The sequence below is a fragment of the Eurosta solidaginis genome, chromosome 1 (assembly GCF_040869045.1).
Source record: "Eurosta solidaginis isolate ZX-2024a chromosome 1, ASM4086904v1, whole genome shotgun sequence".
In the NCBI taxonomy this organism is placed as follows: Eukaryota; Metazoa; Arthropoda; class Insecta; order Diptera; family Tephritidae; genus Eurosta; species Eurosta solidaginis.
In genome coordinates this window covers 382904973-382914529 of record NC_090319.1, presented here as the reverse complement: position 1 = coordinate 382914529, position 9557 = coordinate 382904973, and the positions used below count along the sequence as shown (strand labels likewise).

The 9557-nt window shown below is 38.8% G+C and overlaps 2 protein-coding genes across 2 annotated transcripts; one reads left to right on the top strand and one right to left on the bottom strand.

The window, feature by feature from the left end:
• The first annotated feature begins 1994 nt into the window (after positions 1-1994).
• Positions 1995-5548, top strand: P5cr-2 (Pyrroline-5-carboxylate reductase-like 2). The gene is made up of 5 exons (XM_067763260.1): positions 1995-2190; positions 2244-2314; positions 4595-4771; positions 4841-5258; positions 5329-5548. The coding sequence occupies exons 1-5, from the start codon at positions 2112-2114 to the stop codon at positions 5397-5399; spliced, it is 816 nt and encodes a 271-aa protein (XP_067619361.1). The 5' UTR covers positions 1995-2111; the 3' UTR covers positions 5400-5548.
• On the bottom strand, positions 5404-9270 carry l(3)07882 (Nucleolar protein 14 homolog l(3)07882). The gene is made up of 4 exons (XM_067763259.1): positions 8638-9270; positions 8079-8576; positions 6512-8012; positions 5404-5648 (listed from the first exon to the last, which is right to left on the bottom strand). The coding sequence occupies exons 1-4, from the start codon at positions 9146-9148 to the stop codon at positions 5543-5545; spliced, it is 2616 nt and encodes an 871-aa protein (XP_067619360.1). The 5' UTR covers positions 9149-9270; the 3' UTR covers positions 5404-5542.
• Between the last annotated feature and the right edge of the window lie 287 nt (positions 9271-9557).

The window sequence follows — 9557 nt, the reverse complement described above, 5'->3', positions numbered from 1 at the left end:
ACGATAGGTTTAACAATTTTTTTTTATGATTAATAATATTTGTACAATTGATTTTATCACAAGTGGGCGGCGCCACGCCCATTTTAAAAAAATTGTCAAATTTTTATCAAGAGTCTCAATATCAGTACACATGTCAAATTTCAAAATTCTAGGTGTATTATTTACTAAATCAGTTTTTTTGTGTTTTCCAAAATGTTATATATGTATATAAAAAGTGGACGTGGTTATCATCCGATTTCGCTCGTTTTCAATACCAATCTATTCTGGGTCCAGGTAAGCTCGTGTACCAAATTTGGTGAACATATCTCAACATTTACTGAAGTTATCGTGTTAACGGACAGACGGACGGACGGACATGGCTCAATCAATTTTTTTTTTTTTCGATACTGATGATTTTGATATATGGAAGTCTATATCTATCTCGATTCCTTTATAACTGTGCAACCAACCGTTATCCAATCAAAGTTAATATACTCTGTGTGCAAAGCACGCTGAGTATAAAAAAACACATTGTTGTGCGTCTAAAATTAACGGTATACCATAGCAAACATATTTAAATGAATTGGGATTCCAAAGTATAAGTATTTGTCCATAAAAAGCAAAAATAATGCAAATAATGCATCTTCGCTCTAGGGGGTACCAGGTACCTAGTCACGTTTTTAGCGACATTGCACAACATTTTCGGCCGCGATGGACTCCTAAGCTACTGAACCGATTTTGAATTTGTTTTGCACCCCGTGTGTAGTTTGATCTAACTTGAGACATAGGATAGGTTATATCTCAGTTTATAGTCGCAATATTATTTTATTGCAAATTTTTTTATTTGTTTATACGTAATAAAAAAATTTTACGTATACGCAATGGTACTCATATTTTTAGGTGGTGCGGATATACTTCCGTGTAATTGCTTAGTGTTTAATTAAACAACCTGCTTATCAATAAAAATATTATAGCGAATGATATCAAGTATAGCACATCACCAGGTCCGCCGAGAGGGTGGGGGCGCGGGGTTCTTGAGGGAGCCCGCGATTTAGAGGTACTATGACATGACATTTTTTTTTATTCAGGAGAGTCTTTAGTTGTGTAGAGGGTAATTTTCATACCCCTGGGTGACTAGGGTCTCGAGATATAGGCCAAAACGTGGCCAAAACGTAGACAGTGTTTATACAATATGGATATCAAATGAAAGCTGTTGATGAGACGAACTGGGATTAGGACTAGGACTGGGACTGAGACTCGGAGTGGGACTGGGACTGGAATAAAATACATACCACCCTCTGGGACAGGCAATAAGGGATGCAGAAGAATGAGAAGAAATCGAGAGAAGAGAAAAGAGAGAAGGAGATTGAGAAAGAGATAGAATGAGACGAAGATGGAGATAGATGAAGCGAAAAAGACGGAGGGAGGAGTGAATAAAAGGAATAGGAAAAAGTGAAGAGGGGGGAGGGCAGTCAGACGGAAAAAGCTTATTAAAATGTCTGCAGATAGGCCAAATTTAGGGCAGGACAACGTCTGCCGGGTCTTCTAGTATTCATATAAAATATCCAGATTTTTAAAACTTTGAGGCCCCAGTGGCACGAGTTAACATCTTCCAATTGTGCTCTAGCTTTCGCAATCTTAAAATCTAACAAAATGAAACATTTTAGGGGGGGTGTCCCCAAAAAAATTCTGACATTTTTTTTACACTATGAGATAAAACCACTCTAATGTACATACATGCATAATCATACATGACGAACTATGTATGTATGTATATGAAAATGGAAAATTTCAAAATGTCAACCGAAAATTGCATCAAGTTTTCATGTAGTAAAGGAAAATACGATTAAACTAGTGAGGGGCCTCTGGGCTTTGGTTTCGGCCCTGCGTACATAAATCACAAGCATTCGAATCTCACCGTTATTTTGTTTGACGATTGGTCAATGTACTAAGCTTATCGCATAAATTTCTTATCAAACCTGACTCACTTCAATTACATTTAATTACATACGGAATTTCTGTGCTGATAGTCATTCAATATTCGTTCAGTTATTGAGTTGAGCGGGCGTGTTATCAATACGACATTATTGTACTAAATAAGTTTCGCTCTAAGTTTATAAACCAAAACAAACATGAATAAAGTGGGAAGAATTGGAATTGTTGGGGGTGGAAAAATGGCACTGGCAATGGTGAAGGGATTTCTTTCAGCTGGTAAAAAACTTAAATTCAAACTCAAGAGCTTCTTTAATTAAATTCTATAAAAGGACTCACAAAATCTGAGAGTGTGGTTGCTAGCGTACATCCAGATGACACACAAAGTTTGAAACAATTTGAGGTAATTACATGGTACTCGGTATATAAAACGGTATGATATTACAACTGCGACAGGTGAGAGTGTTGGGGGAGAGCCTAGCTCTGGCATACTGAGGCGAATGCTGGTGCAACATGTCCTACCGGTACAGTTCTTTACTCTTTGTTATCAGAAATTCAGAGTACTCTCGACTGCGGATCATTAGGGCTTTACGTGTTTCTGGACATAGAAACCAGAATCACATAAGTGTATGTTGCTCACTAAAGAGGAACGGCGGTTCGAGAACCTCTAGGTGAGCGAATTGAACATGTGCGTCGAAAAAAGTGGCCAAACCGACAGTAGAGACGGCGCGGTTCAGTTGTAAAGTGGTAAGTGATGCTGTTGTTGTTGTTGTAGCGATTAGGTTACTCCCCGAAGGCTTTGGGGAGTGTTATCGATGTGATGGTCCTTTGTCGGATACAGATCCGATACGCTCCGGTAACACAGCACCATTAAGGTGCTGGCCCGACCATCTCGGGAACGATTTATATGGCCACATTAAACCTTCAGGCCATCCCTCCCTCCCCACCCCCAAGTTCCATGAGGAGCTTGGGGTCGCCAGAGCCTCGTCTGTTAGTGAAACGGGATTCGCCGCTCGAAGGTGAGGTTGACAATTGGGTTGGAGAAGCTATATATTGCGCTACACAACCCCTTGAATCCCGGTAAGTGATGTTCGCGAGGTGGAGTGTAATCATAGTGGTGATGGTAGTGGTGCAGTGTGTAGTGATGGGCTATTGGAACTAATATTGGACAATGTTGTTGTTAGTGCAACTACAAAAAGGCTCCCCGAAAGTTTATGGGAGTGTTACGAGTGTGGGTGGTCCCTTGCCAAATAGGAGTCCGGTCTTCTTTTTCTAGCTATAAAGAAACTCCCTGGACGTTTTAAGAAGTTGTATCGCTGCTGATGATTCACCACGTTGCCAGCGGGTTAGGGGGCTTAGAATATACCCGCGGTAGGTATGCCTGTCGTAAGAGGCGACTAAAATACCAAGTTGATTCAAGGGGTTGCCAGCGCAATATATAGCTTCTCCATCCCAATTTTCAACCTCACCTACCCGTGGCGAATCCTGCACAGCCGAGGCTCTGGCGAACCCGAACTCTTGATGGATCACGCCCTAGGGAGGGCGGTATGGTCTAGAAGGTTTCATGTGGTCATATCAAATCGTTCCCGAGATGGTCGGGCTAGTACCTTTATGGTGCTTGTTACCGGAACGTACCGGATCAGGATTCGGCAAGAGACCATTAACATAGATAACACTCCCCAAGACCTTCAAGGAGTGTCATTATCGCTACAACAATAACAACAACCACGTTGCACCTTCTACATACGTAACCAACCCCCTCCTTTCATAAGGAAATTGGAGTCCTAGGGCCTCTCCTCCTGAACAAACAGGTTTCGCCACAGGTAGGTGAGGCTGACTCCTTTAGTCCAGTCCGCTTTGGCAATAGCCACGAGAACCATTTTTGTACCCCCGCAGCCTTCGGGTCTTTGGATTTTATTCGAAACAACTCGGAGAATGGAATACGTTGCAGGCACCTTATGGATGCATTGTCGTAATTGCAAAAGCACTACGTCTTAACATAAACCGAAAGAAACTCGATTTGGAAGGGCCAATCTATTCCAAAGAATTCTATTTAATTCAGTGATCTGTTTGAAATTTGGTAAACAGGAAGCCTTTTGCATTAGTACTTAGACAATATTTTCTGGGAACTGAACACTGCATATTTAGGAGCCTGGCCATGTTGTTGTTGTTGTAGCGATTAGGTTACTGCCCGAAGGCTTTGGGGAGTGTTATCGATGTGATGGTCCTTTGCCGGATACAGATCCGATACGCTCCGGTAACAGCACCATTAAGGTGCTGGCCCGACCATCTCGGGAACGATTTATATGGCCACATTAAACCTTCAGGCCATAACTCACTCCCCACCCCCAAGTTCCCTGAGGAGCTTGGGGTCGCCAGAACCTCGTCTGTTACTGAAACGGGAATCGCCGCTCGAAGGTGAGGTTGACAATTGGGTTGGAGAAGCTATATATTGCGCTACACAACCCCTTGAATCCTGGAGCCTGGCCATCCTATCAGGGAGTCACTGTCAGTTCTGTGACATGGCGGATGAGAATCCTTAGTCCGTTCCCCCTGACTGCGATGCTATCACCCTGAAGCGAAGATCTAAGGGCGCAGTGCAATTCTTAACACGTAATTCTATTCTTACCATTATATTAAAATTTACTTAATTGAACAAATTCCGATAAAAAATGTTTAATAGCGAATTGGTGTCGAAACAGTTGTTAAAAACGAGCCCGTCGTAGAGAAATCGGACATTATATTCATATCAGTAAAACCACAGGTGGTGCCCGTTATCTTACCTGAAATCAAACCTTTGAGCAATAACAAATTGTTTATCTCAATAGCCATGGGTATAACTTTAAACACGCTGGAAGAGGTGAATTTTAATTTTATAGTTGGTGCAATTAATTTCTTAATATGAATATATTTCCTCATATACTGGCAGTATTTAGCTTCTGATTCACGTGTCATACGCGTCATGCCAAACATGCCAGCTCTTGTACAATCAGCATGTTCTGTATATGCATGCGGGACTAAAGCAACACAAGCGGATGGTCAAATAACCGAAGCTTTATTGAAAGCAATTGGAACATGTGAAGAAGTGCCAGAGAATATGTTTGATGCCATTACAGGTTTGAGTGGTAGTGGACCAGCTTATGTATTTGTTATGATTGAAGCTTTGGCTGATGGTGGAGTTCGTATGGGTTTACCACGCGACGTAGCGTATCGTTTGGCTGCGCAAACTGTTGTAGGTGCCGGAAAAATGGTACGTGATACTAAACAGCATCCTGGTATACTAAAGGATAATGTTACAAGCCCAGCGGGTTCAACTGCTGCAGCGTTGAAGGTGTTGGAAGCAGCAGGTAATGTTACATTTTAGTTTTACTTATAATTTTATGTAAAATAGACGCTGTTTTGTTTAAAAAAATTAAGGTTTACGTGGTACAATAGCTGATGCAGTCCAAGCTGCTACCTTGCGGTGTCGAGAAGTTTCCAGTATATAATTAATATTTATGTTATCTGTCTGAACTTTGTTTATATTTATTATACGTGTTTTGTTTTTACATTATCTGTAAATGTAGTACATTAACTATTGTAAAAAGTTAAATAAAAAAAGTCTACTAATATACACATTATTTTACAATACTTAAAACTTTTTCTTCTTTTTAAGACGTTCAAACTCATTGAGCTCACCCTGTTGCATTGCTGCTTCTTGATATATACGTTTAACTTTTTCCATACGCTCCTTATCACTGCAAATAAAAAAAAAAATATTGTATTAAATGTTTAGACAAAACATATTATGCAGTAGAATTACATAAAAAAAGATGAAAGATCTAGTTAATTTTTCAAGACGCAACTAGGTCGTTCACATCGTTCAGACGTTCAAACTGGTTTTTGCTTTTAAGTACATATACAACATGACCAAAAAAAAATATATAAAACCACGATCAGAAACCGCGACAGGTTGGCATGTAGGTAGTTCACCATTCGGTGAACTACGGAGATAATTCATAATCTCTGGAGCCGGCGATTTAAATGTATAAACAACTGTCGCCGACCTCACGCTCCGTGAACGGAACGCAAGCACTTTCTATCGGCTCCTCCGCATCAGTGAAATTATATGAATGAACTTAATAGTGAGGAACTGGAAGAAAGATAGGATGTGAGATGTGGCGGTAGAAAAGATTTAGAAGAAAGTAGAGTATTAATCATGAGTTATAAATAAAATGGATTTTCAAAATAAATGCTGACTGATCTGAAGTTTTTTTTCTGTGGTAGACAAGAACAGGATATTAGCTAGAACAATACAAAATCCTCAAGGCGTACTATGATTTTTTTGAGCTTTAATCGCAATGTTCTGAATATGAATTGTAACTTTCTGAAATTAAAATTTAAATTTTACGTATTTGAATTTAAACCTGGGCTTCGCGCTACTCGTCCCGAAATGTGCTCTTAAATTAGCAGTGGGTGAAACATTTACTCGTCCCCAATTCACTATAACTCACTACAGGTTAATTGAGCAGTGATTTAAGTGTATGATTTTGTTTTCATTACCTAATTATGAATTTTTCTGATAACATCTATAGCTGATGCTATCAACAACAAAACATACCTTTGAATTTTCTGTTGTATGCGCATCTTCTGTATAAATTCGGTGTCTCTACGTATTTCCCGAATTGCGCCTTTAGTTTCACGACGTATTTTATGTACTAATTTAGCTCTTTCTTCTTTCTCCTTTGGTAGACGCGGACGTCGCTTGTCATCGTAAACAACTTCGATACGAGGCTCCAGCAGACGTAACGCTTTCGGCTTTTTTTCTGGTGGTACAATTTTAACTAGCTTCTTGGCTGCAACTTTTTCCAGTACAGCCTTTGCAGCCTTATGATTTTCACTTACAAATGTTGGATATATATCTAAGGGTATACGCTCAAACAATGCTAAAAAGGGCAGTGCTAAATAATTTGAACCAGCATTTTCTTCCATATTTGCTATAATATCCTTTATCAGTTTCAATGTCATGTTTAAAGCTCTTATTTTAAAATCTATTGAACAAGTTGTTAACGTCAAATCCTCAGCTTGTAATAATTCTTCTTTGTATGACTCCTCATCACATTCGGCCATGGTGAGCAACTTGTTCATTGGGCCTGAGCTTTGAAATGGCGGTACAATTTTAAGCATTTCTACTGGCCTTTTCGGTATACTCATATACACAATGCCAAGTAAAAAGTTAAGTACTGCTGGCAAGAAACGTTTAGACAAACGTGAATATTCGAACGCTATTGTTACCAAAAATAGCCCGCCAGCAATATCTTGCCGCGATCTCACACGCGCCTTTGACAAAATGTGTTGAATAAATATGTAACATGGCGTGACAAGTGCATGACGAAAGTCAGAAGAACTGCAGTAGTTGGACACAAGTTTGAAGAAAATAAGTGTATCTAGTGCTGGAAATAATTTAGTATTTTTACGATAATGACCATGCTTCTCCTTGATTACATCTAGAAGGATATTTGACATTTTTTCCTCATCCATATTTACTAGGTCGTACATATGGGGATTAAGTTGGTCCAATATTTGAAACTGTATGCTTATATCTTCTTGTGTAACATCTGTAAATGATTCATTTACATATTGTAATAGATAAGCAAACAATTTTGCCATTTTTCCCTTATTATTTATGCCATCTAATTTTGGATGATTACATTTGATGAGTCGCTCGATTATAGTGCCTTGTTCAAGGGGTTTACGTTTATTTAGTAGCTTTCGGAATTCATGATAATTGTTGGGAATATCCATGGTGTACGGCAAATCGGAATATTCTCCCAAATCTTTTTCAGATCTCTTTTCAGTTTTAGTGTTAGCTCTGCTTTTTTGTAAATCTTTTTGTGTTTTTGTAGATTCTTCCGCCCCATCGTCTTCGGATTCAGAGCTGCTATCCTTCAAGTCGCTTAAATCATCTTCCTCCTCTTCTGCGCTAGACTCTCCAACATTATCGTCGCTTTCGTTTTCACTTTCTTCAGAATCACTTTTATCCTCCTCATTGTCTTCTAGTTCGACAGACTCTTTCTCTAATACTAGAGATTCACTTTCAATTAGTTTGGTTCCTAATTCACCTGGAGATAACATAGTTTAACACATTGTAATTACTTCACTCGCTTCATTCATAATACTAAACAAACCATCTAAAGTGTAGGCTACCGTTGCATCTTCCTCTTCTATTGCATAACCGTAATAGCCGTCATCTAGAGCATCAGCTGAGCGATGATTCGTCTGCTCTGTAATATTCTCCTCTTCCTCGCCATCTCCACGCATTCGTTTAAGGCGTTCCTTCTCCAATTCTTCCAATCTCTCTTTTCCTTTTCTAGCCAATTCCTCCTCGGACAGAAGTTTATCAGCGACTGCGCCTCTTGGTTCAAAAATCATCTCCTTCAATGCTTTATCATAATCATCAAGTGCTGGTTTTTGCGACAATTCCTTTTTCGATAGCTTATCAACTAATCCAAGCAGGTCTTTATAGTTGGCATCGAGCTTTTCCGTTAAATCGTGTACTTCATCTTTTTCTTTAGCGATCTCTATTTTACGCCTCTTTTGCTCTGCTATCATTTCGTCTATTGCACCTTGTCGATCTTTTGTCAAATCAGGATCACCACCAAAGTGCGCGATTTCAGTAAATTCCGCTGAAATGATTGAAAAAAATGCTAAAAAACTAGTTAATTGTAGATGGTTATTATAACAAACCATTAAGTTTATCATCGTCTAGATCTTCGTCATCGGAACGTTCATCCCGAAATTGTTCTATATCTGCCAAGGTTTGCCCACGATGTGTCAAAATCTCATCATCATTTAAATTGAATCTTGAGGATTTAGTTTGCTTCATTTGCTCAACTCTTGCCGCTACGAAACGTGCATTGATCACATCTTCGCTTAGCTCATCGTCGTTTTGAAATTTTCCTATTCTGCGATCACGAAATTTATTTGATTTATGTTTATCTTGAAACTCCACAGCTATTGTTTGTTTGCGCTTTTTAATTGCTTTGGCTCGAGATACGCCTGGCAGTCCTTTGTCATGCTTACAAGTGCGTCCTAATATTTGGAATTTTTCTTTATTTACATGCAGTTCGAAGGGATTCAGTCTTTTTGACGTTGCCGGTCGCGCTGTTGCAAAAGGATTTGTTTTGGCTGCAGCTGCGCTCTTCTTCGCATACACTTGATCCGCAAGAGCCTTTTTATTTTTCTTTGCTTTAGCCATAGTATATTGTATGTAAGATAGATAGATCAATTAAATCGTTTCAAAAACATGTAAAACGAATTGAATAACAAACTTTTGACGTTTAAAAATGCACGTGCAGCATGATGTAATAATCATTGTTTACTATATAGTTTGGCAGCTTAAATAGAGGTTATGTTGCGAATAGAATGGAAGGCAGTGGACTAGGCAGTCGAATGTCATATAATGAAGGAATGGTGTTCGGAGTTTTTTCAAAGTTAAAAAAAAATGATAAAAGCTTTAATATAAATAAAACTATTGTTTTAATAACAACAAAAACGCTTTATATATTGTATATACATAAATTCGTAATGATTATCTCACTTTAAAATGTTAAATAATAAAATGAGTTAAATAATCTAAAATTTTTTTTTGAAATTGAGTCGAGAAC